At 51.5% G+C, this 17787-nt stretch overlaps 2 protein-coding genes across 3 annotated transcripts; one reads left to right on the forward strand and one right to left on the reverse strand.

Annotated features, from left to right (window-relative positions):
- The first annotated feature begins 1759 nt into the window (after positions 1 to 1759).
- LOC109742426 (uncharacterized) lies at positions 1760 to 2638 on the forward strand. Its single transcript, XM_020301509.1, has 3 exons — positions 1760 to 1970; positions 2109 to 2288; positions 2412 to 2638. The coding sequence occupies exons 1-3, from the start codon at positions 1760 to 1762 to the stop codon at positions 2636 to 2638; spliced, it is 618 nt and encodes a 205-aa protein (XP_020157098.1).
- Positions 2639 to 11291: 8653 nt separating this feature from the next.
- Positions 11292 to 17472, reverse strand: LOC109742440 (auxin response factor 17). Of its 2 annotated transcripts, none has more exons than XM_020301522.4 (14): positions 16588 to 17472; positions 15811 to 15929; positions 15557 to 15655; positions 15404 to 15460; positions 15164 to 15319; positions 14969 to 15053; positions 14723 to 14813; positions 14444 to 14608; positions 14239 to 14361; positions 14026 to 14101; positions 13650 to 13797; positions 12398 to 13539; positions 11897 to 12087; positions 11292 to 11807 (listed from the first exon to the last, which is right to left on the reverse strand). In XM_020301522.4, the coding sequence occupies exons 1-14, from the start codon at positions 16646 to 16648 to the stop codon at positions 11594 to 11596; spliced, it is 2727 nt and encodes a 908-aa protein (XP_020157111.1). In that variant the 5' UTR covers positions 16649 to 17472; the 3' UTR covers positions 11292 to 11593. The 2 variants fall into 2 exon arrangements, with proteins under 2 accessions (XP_020157111.1, XP_073361333.1); XM_073505232.1 differs by having other exon boundaries at positions 15557 to 15651; positions 15807 to 15929.
- Positions 17473 to 17787: the final 315 nt, after the last annotated feature.

Raw genomic sequence — 17787 nt, forward strand, 5'->3', positions numbered from 1 at the left:
CAGCGCCGGGCGTACGAGGAGCTCCAGGCCCGTCAACGCGGCCGCGAGGAAGGCGGCGTCATCGTCCTCGACAGCGACGAGGAGGGCGAGGCCAGGCCGTCCAGCGCACCACCTCGCCTCGGCGACCCGGGCCAGGGCTGCAGCAGGGACGGCGCCGGCCGGCCCAAGCCAGCCGCGCGACGACGACGATGACGGCGGCGACTACCCCCGCTTCTATAGGCTCCTTGGCATGTAGACGACGGCGACGGCGACGGCGGTGGCGGCTAGGCGTAGTTTAGGCGTTGTTAGGCGTAGTTTGCATCTGTTTTATGTTTTTTGTACAAATTTCAATGAAGTTTCGCCGAGTTCGTGTAAAAACGCCGAGTTTTCATATATTTTGTACGGACGTCGCCAAACCCGGAAGGACCTGTGGGCCGATGACTGGGAGCTAGGTCGCCCCCAGAGGCTAATCTCGCGCCGGCTCGCCCCCAGCGGCTCTTTTTCGACGCCCTGGGAGGCCGAACGGCTGGAGATCCTCTTAGACCTGACAGCTCTCCTCACTCCCAAGTCACAACATGGCTGCGTGCACGCGTGCGTGCGCACAAGACCAAGATACCGACTGCCACAGAATACTTTGTGCACGCACGGTCGAACCATGCGACGCAGCAGCGTAGCTTGCATCGAACGAGTGAAAGTTGAGTCGCAAATTGGATTTGGGGAAGGAGACGATCTTGCTTATTTGCACTGCCTTTTGACTCTCGCGTCCGGCCGCTTAGGCCAACTCCAGCGTGCGACCCCATCCCGTTCGTCGTAGTCCTTTGGCGTTGAATAAACAAATAACGCGGCCTAACGCGCGGCCCCAAACGGACAAATGTCTGGTTTTCGTCCGTTTTCAACCCATTTTCGGCCTAAACTTGTGCCGCGTTTGGGGTGAAACGGATATCGCGCGGATGGGTTGGACGCACGCCCTTGTCCTCCCCATGGCCCGCCTGTCGGGGACACTAGCACTCCATTCGCCTCAAACCCCTCCACGCGTTCTCCACGCCCCACCCCGCCGCCGGCGCCGCCACTATTCTTTGGCCGCCTCCTCACTGCTCACCCCCCGGCCGTCCATACCAAACCACGTCTCGACATGGCCGCCACCACGCCCGCGCGTTCCTAGGAGTTTTGGCCGTCGGTTGGAGGAGTTTTGGTCGTCGTCGTCGTAGCCGGTGCCAGAGTGGATACGACCGCCGGCGACGGCTATGGACCACGGCAGCTTCCGTCGGGTGCCCGAGAGCGGCCTGTAGCCGGCCGCCAACCACCCCTGCTGCATCGAGGTGATCATAGTGGCCTCTTCGCCACCACGACCGCAAGGTGTTCGACACTTTGCCCACAAAGGTATGGATAGTGGAGATGAATTTTTCTTCAACCACTTCATTTATTCATCGGACTCATCGGATGACGAAGATCTTGTGGTGGCTACAGTGGTCGTTCACGAATGTGTAAACGACCACATTCAACAGCAGCTTCCTCGATACAGGGGGTCAGTCCCTGGCCGTGCTCCCAACCTGAACCGCAACAAAGAGAGAGAGGCCAGGCCCTGCTCTATGCCGATTACTTTGCGAATACTCCGCTCTTCAAACTGAATAAATTTCGTCGCCGTTTTCGTATGGCAAGGCTTGTGTTCAATCGTATCCGAAAGGGAGTGGTTGCTCATGACCCATACTTCGAGTGCAAAACGGATGCCCTTGGCAAGCTTGGATTCTCCTCTTATCAGTAATGCACCGCGGCCATCCGCATGCTTGCATATGGAATTCCAGACGATCTGGTGGATGAGTACGTGCGCATGATTGAGCCCACATGCCTGCCGTCACTGTACAGCTTCTGCAAGGCTGTGGTGGCAGTGTTTGACCCTGAGTACTTGAGGCAGCCAAATGTCGCTGATACAGAAAGGATGTTGGCAATCAACGCCGATAGAGGCTTTCCAGGCATGCTTGGCAGCATAGATTGTATGCACTAGGAGTGGAAAAACTGTCCATTTGCTTGGCAGGGCCAGTACAAGGGGCATGTTAAAGCGTGCACTGTCATATTAGAAGCGGTGGCTTCGCAAGATCTTTGGATATGGCATTCTTTCTTCGACATGGCAGGTTCTCACAATGATATCAACGTGATGCAGCGTTCTCCAGTCTTCGCAAGGCTTGCAGAAGGACACTCCCCACCAGTCAACTTTGAGATCAATGGCCACCACTACAACAAGGGATACTACCTAGCTGATGGCATATATCCTCAGTGGTCAACTTTTGTGAAGACAACATCGAAACCCCAAGGTGAGAAGAGACAGAGATTTGCGCAAATGCAAGAGAGTGCTAGAAAGGATGTGGAGAGTGCTTTGGGTGTGCTTCAATCTCGATGGGGGACCATTCGACACCCTTCACTGACATGGGATGAAGGAAAGCTTTGGGAGGTGATGACTGCTTGTGTGATCATGCACAATATGATCGTCGAGGACGAGCGTGATAACAGCATCTTCGACCAAGGATTTGATTTTCGAGGTGAAAATGTTGAGCCCCTGCACCAAGAACCGGCCACGTTTGAACAGTTTGCCCAATTCCATCTTGAAATGCGTGATTGGCACACTCATTTGGATATTCAAAATGAATTGGTTGAGCACATGTGAAATCACATTGGTAACCAATAGGTGTATTGGTTCATCAATGTTATGCAAGACAATTTTGATTTGGTTGTAAAACTATTTTATTCGAGACAATTTTGATTTAGTTGTAAAACTATTTCTATTTGAGACAATTAATATTTGAACGTGGAAACTTGTTGGAAATATGAATATATGACATATTGGCCGTGGCGGACAGGATGGTGCCAAAGGATGCGTCCGCGCGCTGGGCGCACGGCCACCGCATCCCAGGAAATGCCGGGACATGATCGGACAGAATCTGAGCAAAACGGACGTGCAGATAGCGTCGTGCGCTGGAGTTGTCCTTACGTTGATGCGCGTGCGTGCGCGTCGACAACAGGCAACGGATATGACACGTCGTCGGTCGATCCATCGGCGGAAAAGGAGACGATCGATGCTTCCCATTGGCCGTTTCCCCTCGACAAACCGGCCACCACATGCAGGATGATTCAATTTTGCTGCTCCCGATTTGCTCTTGTGTTTTCAGATCCAATTCTCCCTCGGGTGCGAGCTTGCTCATGTCATGACGCGTGCCATGGATAACAACAGCGCACATGATATATTCACTGCAACTGCATCTCATATACAGTATTCATGTCATGATGCAGTATACTAGTACTCGCAGGTGAGGTTTAGCTTTGGACAAGCCCATGTTTGCCTCCTGGAGAGTGGCATCAGCTCAGCGGGGACAACATGCGATGGGGGCAGGCCAGGCAACGCCGTGCCTGCATATCTTGCATTGTTTTTCAGTTCTTTGCATATGTATGCAGTATGCGTCTTCTCTCTTTAACGGCATGAGGTTCCCATAATTAAAAAGGCCCCATTGATTCCCTCCTAATCATCACCGCCACTCTCCTCTCTGCTTTGCTCTACCTAGACCACTCCACCACAGTGAAATCAAAGACATAATACTGTACTCGAAATAGTAGAAAAAATCTCTAAAGTATACCAGGTAGAGTACTAGCTTGTACTGTGTGGTGCACCGATGTCCTGGTGATTAACAACCACAGTAGTGTTTGTCATCATAAGGATTAATTGGGCCCAGCTGATGTGTGTATTCTCATACAAATATAAGCTAGGGCATGCACTGCTGTCTCTGTCATTAATGTCACTTTGCATTATTTTTCGGTGGTCTTTAGTCCAGCTTCTATGTTGTCCCCCCCACCATGCTCCACCTTGTACAGGTGCTAAGAGCACTGTAGTCCCTGCTGCTCCGGTCCCAACGGCTCGGATCTTCGCTCGCTCGGGTCTTCGGCCACCGTTGCACCCCTCTCCCCGACACACACACACGCACACACATTTGTTTTCCACATGGCTGCCCATCTCCGTGCTCCGTCCGCCCTTCCCCATGTTCGCTAGCTCGTTCTTCCGGCAGCGCCCGATGCCTCCTTCAACGGCATGCGTTGCTCCCCTTCCTGCGATGGCGGCTCCGGCCTCTGACCAGATTTCCTCCTCCTTGACTATTGCTCCGACGGCTTGGGATTGCTCAGACTCGGCCAGGGCGAAATCCTTGCTCGACCTCTCGATGCTGACAGCGGCGACACCCGCGGGTGCCGTTTCCTTCTTGAAGGCGCTGCCATGGCCGCTTCCTGTGCCCCTCTTCGTGCATCAAGGGAGACCCTAGGTCCGGTTTTGCGGATCGGACGGCGACCGCGCCCCGGCGTCGTTCTCCTTCATGAAGGTGTCGTCTTGTATGCTCGGGGTGTCCTTGGCGGTAGTTTTGATGATGTTGGTCCTCTTGTTGGTTTGGTTTGGGTTGTGTCCCAGGGTGGCGAGTTTAGCCGTGTTTCTTTTCTGTTTGGGCTGAGCATCTCATGTCCTCCTGCTCCGGTCGTCATGTTCACGCCTCCCGCGCTTGTGTCATGTGTTGTACCACCCCCTGTACTCACTCTTAACTTCTTCTATCAATGCAATGATACGCAAGCTTTGCGTGACTGTAGTGGATGGCCATAGATGACATGCCAGCTCCATATAGCCATCAACTGGCAGTACTATTAATCATGCTCTTAAAAGGAGATTAGTACTATAGTAGCACTATGTGGAAGTACCAGTAGTTGGTTAGACACAACAAGCAAGGACCTGCTCTGCAGTGAATTAGCAGACCTAATCTGAAATGAAGCTGCGACCTTTGTGTGGAGTAGGGACAGAAGCATGCATGCATCTCCAATTAATTGGGTCATGCATGCATAATTGTTCGCAATGTTGGACCGTCTGCTGACAGATCTCAACTTATTTCAGATTTCAGACAAGTGAAGCTTCACATACAGCGAGTGCGTGTAGCCGTGTACATGTAGTCTGAAAGAAGAAACTTCACACCAAGTGAGACAAGTCCTGACCTAGTGACCTTGGCATCTTAATGAGCTTGTGAGCAGATGCATTATTGCACTCACATTCACTTTCTGTGCCCTTTGATAATGTGGGTACAGTCGATTGTTTTAAGCCGGGAACTCCGGAGCGGACGGAACCATGCAGGTCCCTGTCCGGTGACAGGTACGGCCTTCCAGGACGACGACAGCGAGCGAGCGACGAGGAGGAGGCGGTCAAGGAAACGAGAGATTATCTTCTCTCTCTGCTGAGACAGGTTAGAGCCAGATATATCATTTTGTGGTCATTAGAGATTACGACTCTGATTGCTGGGCAGTCATGTTGTGGTCATTAGAGTTTATACTCGTGCGGCAAACACGGGAAATCATTTTGCGGCATGTTGAGATTGTCCGCTTGATCGTGTGATTTATAAGCAGTGTTGATCAGTTAGGACTGTGATAAGCAGTGTTGATATACCCTGTGCTTTGGAAGATAATATATACTCCCTCTGTTCGAAAAAGCTTGTTCTAAGCTTGTCCCTCAGATGAATATATCTAGCACTAACATTTATTTAAGGACAAACTTTTTCGGACGGAGGGAGTACATGGTGTGATCAAGCTGTCCTATACGATTCGTTAGCACAGAGGCCTGGTAGTTGAAGTTGGGTTTACTTTTACTGCATTTCTGTGCTTGTTATCTTCCCTGGTCCTGTTATGCCTGTGCAAAGCGAGCTTTGAGTGGGGTGTAGATTTGGACAGAGCGGCGCCGCAAAGGAAGCAAGCTTTCACACTCGAAGTCAATACTGTTTGACATTTAGTTAGTGGCTCTTTTTGCCGTATGAATTATGGAGGTGGGTAACTAGCCATGTGGCGGATGATTCAAATGTGTAAAAAGTTGCACCTGAAACAATTGCTTTCGGGTAGAAAGTAAAAAGAGGCTATAATCCGATTGTCAAATTTTCCTTTTGGGGGCAAAAATGGCAAGTGCAGTTCTCTACTCTGTTACTCTATCCATTTTCACATCTGAGTGATGTTTTAGATATTGACTTGGTCTCGAAGATATAACCTTTGACCACTAAGCCTGTTTGCTTGGGGGATATTAGAGGTTGGAAATGGCAATTTAAGGGGCACGTGACATATAATTCTTTGTTTGGTTGGAGGGTAATTAAGGGAATTGAGGTGGGATGGGAAAAACAAATTAAGGAGGCCAATTCACACGTATCTCTTCACACTGGGTACCGCCCCAGCCGGGCTGGGTTAAGTTGAACACGGATGGGAGCTACATAGCGGCCACAGATGCGGCGGGAGGAGGTATGATCCTGCGTGATGACAGAGGCGAGATCATCTACAGCGCATGTAGGGAGCTACGTACATGCGACAACGCTTTAGAGGCGGAGCTAGAAGCGTGCAGAGAAGGCTTGGAGCTGGCCTTGCACCGATCTAACCTACCTATTCTGGTTGAGTTGGATAGCGCGGAGGCGGTGTCGATGATTACAGCACGCGAGATGGATAGATCGTCACATCGTGCACTTATAAAGGAGATTCGTAGGTTGGCTGGAAGCGATGCTAGGGAGATCTCTTTTACTCTTTGTAGCCGTCTGCAGAACAGGATTAGTCATGAGCTGGCCGCCTATGGCCGTAGCACTCCGCGCACAGTAGTCTGGCTTACTACCGGGATGGACTTTGTTGTAAACCTGGCTCTCGCTGAGAAGCCTCCTTGAGTAATGAGAATTCCTTTTTCCCCGAAAAAAAATACATGTGGGAAGTTATTTTCTCTCAAATTCCCTTTACTAATTCACACCACACACCAAACATGGGATTGAGACTAAAATTCAACTTTCTTACGGAGACCCCCGCTCGGCCCCGTGTCCCCCCCCCCCCCCCCCCCCCCCCCGCGGGCAAGAACCCTAGCCACCGCCCCCACACCCCATCCTCCTTCCCTCCCGCCGCCGCCGGCGGCGGCGGCGGGATCTTCCCTCGCCTCCCTGGAGCAAGGCCGCGGGGGGCTCTTCTTCAATCAACGGCGGACCTCGGTGGCCGGTGCGTCGGGCGGGGCGCGCTGGCAGGCGTCGGTGAGTGGCGGCACTGCTGCTGGCCGGTGCAGGCGTGTCGCGGTGGAGCGCGCGTGCTGGTGGCAGCACGACGTTCGCTTCGTGGCGGGGTTCGGCCCGGTCAGATCTGCGCTGGCCGGAGATGGGGGTGGCGGCCGGAGCTCAGCAAGAGCCATGGCGGTGCGGCGGGCCTTGTAGGAGTCGGCAGCGAGGCGAGGGTGCGGCTGGCTGGTTGCGGCGCCGTTCGGTGGCAGAAGTGCGAGTCCGCGGCCAGTTTGGAGTCGGCGCTGTGAGGCTCGGCCGAGATGGAGTCTTGGCGAGCAGCGAGCGGCCGGCCACTTCTGTTCGGCGTGATGAGCAGGGATGCTCTTCCGACGGTGCAGCCTGGCTTCGTCGAGATGCGGGTACAGTCGTCGCAAGGCTGTCCCTTGGAGTGGGCGATGGCTGTTGCGGGCGGCCTGGACTTGCCGGAGGTGCGGAGAAGTTGCGGTTCCTGTCGAGGCGGGGTTGTTGATGGTGTGGCTGGTGTTCCCCTTGCTGTGCGTCCGGTCGATGGCCCTCGGCTTGGCAGCTACGTCGGCGAAGTGCTGCGATGGCGGCGGTGTGAAGCTTCTGGGACGGTGTTGCCCAATTCTAGATGGTGTGGTGAGGTGCGACGCGCGGATAAAAATCTTGCACGGCTTCCGTCGGGCCGGCGGCGATGGCACCCGCGGATGCCATTCCCCTCCTTGGAGGCGTCGTTGTGATGTGCTCGTCACCTCCCTCACTCGCCTGGAGTTGTGGTTGTCTCCGGGCGAAAGCCTCGATTCGGTTGGATCGACACAATGGCGGCGTCTTCGACGTCGTTTCTCTACTGGGAGCATTGTGTTTGGAGACATGGCCGGCTCCTCGTCGCTCTCCTCCGGTGTTCGCCGCTGTCCTCCTTGATCCTCTGCGGCGCTATGTACGCCCGTCGCCGGTGTGTCCAAGACGGCGACTTTCTCGGACCGGATCGAGTCCTACCAACCACTTGCCACTTCCTCTTAGGCGATAAGGGTGGATGGTGCGTCGACAAGTGAAGCTCTGCGGAAGTTGGTGTTCTTCGGAGATGTTCGGCGTCGGTCGAGACGCGACGCTGAGTTTCGATTAGGATAGGTCCTTTGTGTTGTAGCTTGCTTTGCGGTGTTGTGCTATGCTCGTTGTTCGCAGCGAGTGTAGTTTCTTGTAACTTAAATTCTGTCTTCTATAAAGCTATGTACGCCAAGGCGTACTCTCAAAAAAAGAGTAAAATTCAACTTCGCACGCCTAATCCCCTACTAAACTCCCGCGTGTAAACTCCCATTCTCTTTCCTCATTCTAGCCAAACATGCTAAGGCATTTCCAATGCAGACCCTCAAAACGACGTCTGAAAGCATCGAACCAAGTTGTCCGGACATTGTTCAATGTAACCGACATTCTGGATCTTCGCCATGTAGGACTCATACACCCCGGCCCAGCCAAAACCGAGGTTGGCCTGCACATTTTGCGGCGGTGCCGCATAGACCCGTACAAAAAGTTGCCAAAAGCCGACGAAGGTGGGGGTCTAGAGGAGGTGGCTGCCCGGAAGATCAACTCGGCAACACAACAAGCCCGCCGCCTCAAAGTGAAGGCAAAGGACGGGGTGGCCGGCAAAAAGAAGGGCGGCAGCGGGGGCGGGGACGGGTACAGGTGTCTGGTGGGACCTAGAACGCAAGGCACCGCCTCCGTCCATGCACACGCCGCCCTAGTAGGACCAATATCAGCCTCCCTGCTTCTACGCCGCCAAGCAACTCGGCCGGCACTCCCCGGCCTCTGCCGTCGGGCACGTGTGTATTGCGTCGACGTCAACGCGGCGCTGCCCCATTTCGTCGAATAGGCATCGCCGCAACTTATCCGTTGCGGACGTCGGGTGTGGATCAGCTCGGTGCCCGCTCTTTTTTTTGCTTCTCTCAACTAGGCGAGCCAACGTATGACAGCGCAGACAGGCACTTATTTGAGATGATCCACGACGGAGGCGGAGGCTGAGGCTGGTTCGAGGACGGACAAGTGGATGACTCGGAGTTGAAGATCCACGCCTAGCAGATGGGCACGCACACCCAACGACCGGAATCGTACATCGGGCATCCAAAGCAGGACAAGTACGACGAGGATGGCCTTGATCCAGAGGATTGGCGTACCGATCCAAAGAAGAAGGGTAGAGAAAAATGCTTCAAAATGCAGGTGGACGAGTTTGTTGTGCAATGTGTGGTTGGCCGGTAACCTGAATCTGGTCCATGGCAGGGAGCAAAAGGACACAACATTTTGGTCCAATGGCCATTCTTGGTTCCATGAGCACAAGAATCTCTAGCCCTATTGTGACGAACTCATCCGCAATCATGGGACAAAGTCTCTCAACCATCAAGGGTACATCATCCAAGAGGCGGTGAGCAAGTATTGTGATTTACAGTTCGGGGGGAATGTAATTGTCCTAAAAAAACGTGACCTAGTGCCCTTATTTATTCCTGAATTTATTTTTAGCATTTTTGGCGATGTGCGTTGAGTGTGAGGAGATGTTTCCGTCAACTACGGGGCACTTTGGTGACCTAGTCAAAAACCCGAAGATAATATACCGGCTCGGTTTCTTAGACGTGCTCATAGAGGTAGGCTGTGCGTTTATAGCGATGAGTCTATACGCGTCTATATAAGCGCGTTATTAGTCTATACTGTGTTAAGAAAAAGAAAGGGATAAAATACAAGTTGGATTCTTTCGATCTACGTTATTCTTCATCGGCGGTGGTTGCTGTTCTGGTGCGCTGGTCCTATGGGGCCTTAGCACGACGACTTCCTGACTGTCTACTACAACAAGTTGTGCCCGACTCCGGCGAGGGAGGGATGATGACGGTGGCGCGCCCTCGCTTCAGTGCCTGTAGTCGTCGCTAGATGGTCTACGGATCTGGATGTATTTTTTATTATTTCTGATATTCGTTGTACTGACATGATTGAACATGAATAGATCGAAAGTTTTTAAAAAAAAAACAGCAGCAGCAGCGGCTGGGCATCATCATCGTCGTGTCGCGTCGACCCCGCGTGCAGTTTGTTTCCTTAACCAAAACACCAGGCAAGGCAGCGCGACAGATTCTCCTCGGCTGGCCACGGCCGGGCCGCCGGTTCCTGTCTGTCACCCCTGCGGAGCAGGGCGCCGTACTGTCGACGACGGCGACCCCAACGGCGACAGCGGATAACACGCCTCCGCTCCACTTGCGTGCGCGTTTCAACTCTCCGTTCAACCTCATCTTGACGTGAAAGAAAGAAAGGAAGGAAAAATACGAGATCCGGCGGTGGGGCCGGCCGGAGATCTGAGCGCGACGGAGGAATCCTCAGCCGATCGGCGTGGGGACGCGATGCCCCGAATCGCCGGAGAAAAGACCGGGCGGTGCTGGTGCGCGCATGTCACCGGGCATTTCCCCCCTCCATCGTCTACATGGAGATGGATGCGTGCGTGCAACCATGATGCACGCCGCCGCCGCTTTCCACCACCACGTGTGCCGTCGACAGCGACCGGAGATAAACCCCCACCGAGGTGAGGTTCGTCGTACTAAGAGGCGACGATGCACGGCGCCCCTTGGGAGGAGCATCGAGCCAGGTGGGCGATAGATGGATAGATAGACCGATGGCGTGACGGATACCTGGGGAATGGATCGGGAGCACCACGAAGAAATGGATGGGAGCGTGATGGACAGATGGATGGAGGGGCATCACATCACATCGCATCACATCATCCATCTTTCCTATTCTCCTAATTTCAAAAGAGAAATCCTCAGTCTTTGCAACGCAATTGGCACAAGGGGATGAGTGAGTCTGATGGGACCTGTAGCCCTCACATGGTGGGGTGCCGCTCTGCTCTGGTGCTGGTCCAGCTCCACGCGTGCAAAGCCAAAGCCTCAAAAGGGAGGGAATGATGGGGTGGATGCCTACATACATACATTCCTCTTCCCCCAAAGGTGGCCTCTGTCCATCCATCTTTGGGCCTATCCACCCCACCCATGGACCAAGGTCCTGCACAACAGAGCCTTTCTACATCTACAGGTAAATAAATGGACATGCCACTTCTGATTGGCAAATGCCAGTAACAGCAAATGGTGGCAACTCCAGGGTGCTACTCATCTGGAACTGGAAGTGAGGCCATGAAGATCAATGCACTCTACTAACTGAACTCTGGTGTATTGCCATTGATGCATGTGGAACCCAAAAATGCAATGTCAATGCAGAACATGAACAAGACAGGCAATCGCAACAACGACAAGGGAATTGATGACTAGAGAGCCTACATTCACAGGATTAGCAAGTAGGAGTATTCCACAGAAGAGAGTTTTGGCAGGCTTACCAAAAGGGGGGGTTTACGGATCACGGTACAGTTCCTACTTCTTCTTAACATGAGATCACATGGCATGATTATTAGACGGTAGTACATGACTTAAAAGAGCTAGGAATGGTCTATGTGCTTGCTTTCCAGTTCTGGGGTCTCGAAAACTAGGAGAGAAAGAAAAAAGGCTGAAGAAACATACACCCGAAAAGCTAGCCTTAACCCGAGGGCCTTGCTATTGCTCTCTTCAGAACTCGACTTCGACCGAGCCGACCGACGCGATCCCGGTGCTCAGGCTCCTCGACTCCTGCCTGCTCGCGTAGTCGTCGCAGCTGCTACCGCCGCCGCCGCCCAGCCTCTTCCCGGGGGCCGAGCTCAGCAGCTCCAGGCCCTGCTTGCCCATCTGCTGCACCTCCTGCGGGGACAGGATCTTTATGCAGGACACGCTGTTCACGAACTCCCTGCAGAGTTGGAAGGCGCGGCACTACTGTTAAAGAACAGCATGCAAAATGAAGTGACAGATCATCGTCGGGGCGGTCAAGGAACTTACTGCCAAGGGTCGTCGCCGACCAGAAGGACGTCCTCCTCCCGGTCGACGAATACAAGCTGCCAGCCTGATCTCATAGGGTCTTCCAACTGGCCTTCAAGGCCAAATAGGCGCCCCAGTTCCCTACGTAGTTCATGGTAGTTGCTAAACTTGGTGATATCAAGCGACCTTCCGTAGGTTCCAGATTTGTAAACCTGTTCGATGTTCACGTGGAGAAAAAAAACACATCAAATGCGGTAATGGACAATTTACCAAAATATCAGAGTATTCTTTTTCTTGCATCTAGTTGTAGTGTGCGGTCAATGCTCCAAAAGTTGAGTAAAAATAGCACCAGGTGTGTTTCTACCAATTTTAAGGCATGTCTTTCTATTGATAGTCAAGAAATCGGCAAAACGGACAGTAGCTATATATTGTTAAAGAAGCAACATAGTTTCACGGAAATAAGCAAGATAGTTTCAGGGAAGAAGTAACATGATTGTGTGTCGTATCGAGAAAGCGACTCACCTTCACAAAGGTTGCAGGTGGTTGATTCACTTGATCAGGGGTGTGTGAACATGGCACATATCCCGACTCATCCAAGCATCCTGAACTGTTTAGTGTCTGATCCAAGGAGAAATCATGTTGAGAAGGGCTCAGAAAATTGGAAGTGGAATAGGGAATTGCCGTCGAATCATTCTCGTCATGAAGACCTCCTTGCATCAGAAGTGAGTGTGAGTCTATATTAACGCCGAACAAAAGATGGTTTTGAGGATCAGAGCTCCCATCTTGATCCACCAAGCAACCTCTTCCAGGAAGTGGCGCCAATGCAGAGCTTTGAGGTATGCTTGGTGGTGTTGAGGATAGCTGTTCCATGTGCGGTGTAGACTGAGGCCGAGAAGGAATCAGAGACTCCACTGCAACTCGCTTTGACGACCATGAGTCAGGGACAGGTACCGCAGTAGGCCTTGACATACTTAGGTGTGAAGCTGTTTCTGATGAGAATGGCCCCAATGTATTATGCATGGTGGGGGCACCAGATGGGGACAATGAGCTCATATTCGTGTCCGAAAAGCTCTGAGGCTGCGAAAACGGTGAGGCTGTTTGCAGTGCTGCAGGAGATGACTGAGGACCTGGGGAGAGTTGAGAATATGCTGGCTGGTAGTTTGCCATATTCTTCTGTTGTTGCATATGCTGATGTTGAGGGACTTGCATACCCTGTGATTGCTGCTGATTTGATTCTTGTTGTTGGAGAAGCTGTGGCTTCTGCTCATTGAAGGACTGGCAACGTTGGAGCTGCTGTTGAAGGAACTCAGAGTGAGCCTGGCCTTGGATAGTGGTGCCATTCATGTTTTGAAGGTATGACTGCTGCTGAAACTGAGGTTGCATTTGCTGCAAAATCTGGCTTTGCAGAAGCGGCGTAGCTCTACCAACCATGTTTTGTGGCTGCTGGAACTGCAACATCGTGGGAGACATCTTTGTTGGGTCCTGGAACGCAGCCGCAGCCATCGTTTGGTAAATGTCAGGCTGTAGACCAAGCAACGACGCATCCAGCCTTGGCTGCATCCAGGGATTCATACCAGCACCACCGAAATTCAGCGACTGGAAGCCAGGGTTTGCGCTATCTCGAAGCCACATGAGCGAGGAAGTCAAGTCATCGTCCTTACCACCTACAGAAAGAGATAGATAATGTATAACACTCCATACTGAAAGCATACTACACAATTATTCAAGCATAGCTATTTAAGAATGCTAGTTAAAGACCAGCTGTCCATCATACCATGCAGAGAAGGCAAGCCTGTTGGCCAAGGTCGCTTCAGTCTAAGAGGAAAAGGAGTAGGATACATCGGGAAAGTTGTCAGGGGTTCAATCTCCCAAAGTGACACCCTTGGCTGTCTCTCTCCAGCAGTTGATTCATCCCAGCCAACCTGCATTTTTCATAGACAAACTTTTCTGTCATGCTAAACTGTGAGGTTGGTACGAAGAAAGAGCAAGCAATATCTATAGGAAGTCATCTTGTCTAACAAAAACTTGGCATGATACTCCCTCCGTAAAGAACTATAAGAGCGTACAGAGGGAGTACATGGTAAACAACAGGCGATGTTCATGTACAGACTTGACTGGAGGCAATAACAATTGCTAGCCCATAAATATACCTTTACAGAGCGCCAATGTGAGTTTGGCCAACGAACAGCATCAAGATCACTAATTCCTGTAATTGTCCCCATGTATCTGAAAAATAAGAATAATCAGTCTGGTTAGACAGCTTAATGATTTTTAGGTAAGACTGCTAATAGTTAATACCATTTCTTGCTGCAACTTGTCTAGAATAAAATATGAAAAGCACATCAAAGTTTAATTTGGCATACCTCCTAACACTTGATTCTTCTGTCTCAAAAAGCATCCTGAAACGCATCCCCACCGATATACGGGTATGATACACGGCTTTTACATACTTGGCAAGTGGTATAACAAACTCACAAGGACTGGCTCTGCACAAACAGAAGGGTTTAAACTTAAAAGCATTCAGAAAGGAAAAGCACCAAACAAACATATGCATACAATTTTTTTTACCTTGGGTTATAAAAGATTGTAAACCGGCTATTTGTTGAAGCAGCATGAGCAGCTGCAGCAAGAAGACCAATGTGCATGCTGTCGCTAGATAGGACAGAAGATGGCATGACAGTTTGTGGCCGAGTTGCCCGGCGAATTCCCAGAAGAAGCTGATTGTTGTCATTCCTGGAAATTCAAGGGGATACACAAATTTGACCAATGAAAATTTGTGTGCTGGAGTAGACATCGAGGAGAGAGGGATGCCTAGTTATCATCTGAGTGTTGGAACAATGAACATACCAGATAAATAGGACAGAGTCCCCAGCGACAAGTCTCTTTGCACTTACAAAGACACTCCAGCCTGTAGTGAGAAGATGCCGCTTTGGCTGACCTGCAAAATAAGAGCTTTTCAGTAACCTTCTTCATTCTCTTAACTCTTAAGATAAACCTTCACCGGGGGAAAATTGAGTAAACAGAAGGAGTCATGCTTGACATTGTTCCCTGACACAATTTTTCAGAAGATATCAGAAAATGAGAACTACTCACCGCGAAAGATGTGACGGAATTTCCACTCATTGCCATGAAGATCTTTTGCAAACAACTCCTGTGCTGGAGGCTGCATAGTGAAATCCTACAAAGAGTTACAGGCAAGTTAGAAGAAGAGTTGATGATTCGGTTCACTCCATGAAATCAAGTAAAATTCAAAAATCAAGCTGGAAAGTGTAGGGAAGCAGCACAGACCAGCGGAGGAAACACTTTCTCAGCTGCTCGCCGGGGAACAGAGAAGCCGCCATGCGTGCTTGTGTCACTCGCAGTTAATGTTTTGCAAAAATAATTCGTTGGCTGTTTGTTTGCAGTACCTAATTCAGCAGGTAGATACGGATCCTTGAGCTCTTGCTGAAAAGAGAAGCAAGCTAAAGTTACTCTCTTGGATACTGAGTTAAAAAAACTTGCACATGGCACATGGTAAATATGAATTACCGGGTTAAGTGGTTGCAAGGTCATCTGCGCATAGACCTCGTCCGTCTCCGCATCAGCCTAAAGGTAATAACAAAACCAATGATCAAACGAAAAGATACTAGCAGTGATATTACTTAGCTGGTAAAACTATGTGCTCCAAATCTCCACACTTACATGCATGGTCACATTGTGCAGCTGGCAGATAAGCTGTGGAGGCAAATTGGGATAGTTGGGGATCTGAGACTCGATCTCCTTATTCGTCGATGCGGCTACCTGAGACAGAAATTCACCCAGTAAATAATCTACATAGACAAAGAAAGCAAACGGTTTCTGAGATAATTAAGCCAGATTTTTTCTGTTCGGCGACGGAGGTTAGGATTCAGGATCATGCAAAGTTCCTTGCACTGGAGGCAGAATTTTGCACCAACCTGCTCGCTGTGACCCTGTGGGAAGTACACCACCCTGCTGCCGACCGCGGGCAAGGAGACGAGCGGGCCGGCGCAAGCGTGCCATAGCTCCGAATTCAGGCACTTGTGCTCCTCAGCAACTGTAATGACAAAATCATATGAGCAGAAGGCATGTCAGTGCTGATTTTTAACAGATAATGATGGCTCTAGGGGCTGCAACAGCTCTGAATTCATGTGCTGGTCTTAGAGATTTTTCAAAAAGGCGGGCATGCAACGAAATGAACTTCTAATTAGTGGCCTAAGGTTATTAATTTCTTTTTCATCTTACTTGAAAATCAGCAATTTTTCAGACGAAAATACACATATTTATTTCAGTAAAAAAATAACGAATTAACACATCGAGCAGGAAATTGGATGGGGAATAGGCGAGATTGCAGAACTGAAATTCCATTCCAAAAAATTTACTAGTACTGAACTGAAATTTCGCAGGCATAAAAGTACCCCCAAAACACACAAGAAGCATTTTCATGTAGTCGATTGCAGCAACCCCTAACAAATCCAAATATTACTCCAGACTCGAATTCGACGCATTGGGCTACGATGGCCTGATCACACGGCCATAATCAATCCGTCGAGAGAGCTTCCGAGGAAAAAATCACAAGCACAAACGAGAACAAGGCAGTACTGCTAGTCCCACAAACTCCAAATCACACGGACAGCGAATAAATGAAGAGCGAGGGCAGCAGCAGTAATGGGCGGCAGCCCACGGACGGGGCAGGAGACAGAAGAATACCGTACCTTCCGGCGACGGCGGCGCCTGGGCCGGGAGGACGGCGCCCGCCGGCGACGAGAGCCTCATTTTTTGTTGCGATGAAAAAGGGCAATCAGAGACCGATCTGATGAAGGGGGAGGCAGCAATAAAAGAGCGTGCGCGGGCGGAGGCGGGGGAAGGAAGGGAAGGGGAGAGCGGAGGAAAGATTCCTCCTTTTCAGGCCAAATCACAGCGCCTTCCCTAATAAACCCGTCGCTTTCCCGGCTCCTCCTCCTCCTCCTCGCCAACTCACTCGCCAGGGAATGGAATGGAATGGAAGGGACGGGAAGGGAGGGGAGTAGACCCCTTCTGCCGTGCGCAGTCACGCTTCCTAATCCTTCCTCCCCGGGAAATCACCGCGGGCGTTCCGCGCAAGTTGCCGCCTCCGAGGGCGGCAGAAACCCCGATCCCCGGGCGCCGGAATGCGCGGGGGCGCCGCCGTCACGGCAGCCGGAGCCGAGAAACAGTCGATCCGAGGAGCCGCCCAGTCGGATCTCGCGGCCGCGAGCTCCCGACGGCCTAACGCCGCGCGCCGGCCGCCGCCCCACGGCAGATCCGAGCGCCGCCGCCGGAGAGGGGCATGCCCGCCGCCTCCTTTCTTGCTTGCTTCGGAGCTGCAGTTACAGCTGGTTGCTTGCTTGCTTCGGACTGGCTTTGCTTTTCTTGGGCTCGGCTTGCTTGCTCCTTCCTCCTCTGGCTGCTTGCTTGCTCTGGCTCTGGCTGCTGCCGCCGCTGGCCTTGTTCTTGGGGTTTTAACCCCACGAGTGGTGCTAGCCGCTTTCCCCGGCCCCTCTCTCTCTCTCTTGTAAAATCGTGTACAGTACGTACGCCCGTTCGTTTTACTAAGCGACTTGGAAGTATACTTGTACTACAGTTGTGCAGGAGCAGGTACTGTATTTTTATAGCAGTGTGATGAGGCGTGCGCTCATGCTCCCCGGAATATGTGTGGCATGTGCAGTGAGTAAGCGTTCTCTGCATGTACGTGTACGATGTGCCCGCCTGCCTATGTGAGTGATGTGAACGTTTCCTCCCCAGTGGAGTGCTGCTGCTACTCAATTAATGGTGGTGTTTGTATTATTTGAAAAAAGCAGCTTTGCTGTGTTTCAGTTACATGGATTTTCATCCTCCTTTTTTTTACAAAAAATCGACCGGGTTGCACCGCGTGAATCCCAAAGAAATGGACGAAC

The sequence above is a fragment of the Aegilops tauschii genome, chromosome 7, assembly GCF_002575655.3.
Source record: "Aegilops tauschii subsp. strangulata cultivar AL8/78 chromosome 7, Aet v6.0, whole genome shotgun sequence".
Classification (NCBI taxonomy): domain Eukaryota; kingdom Viridiplantae; phylum Streptophyta; class Magnoliopsida; order Poales; family Poaceae; genus Aegilops; species Aegilops tauschii.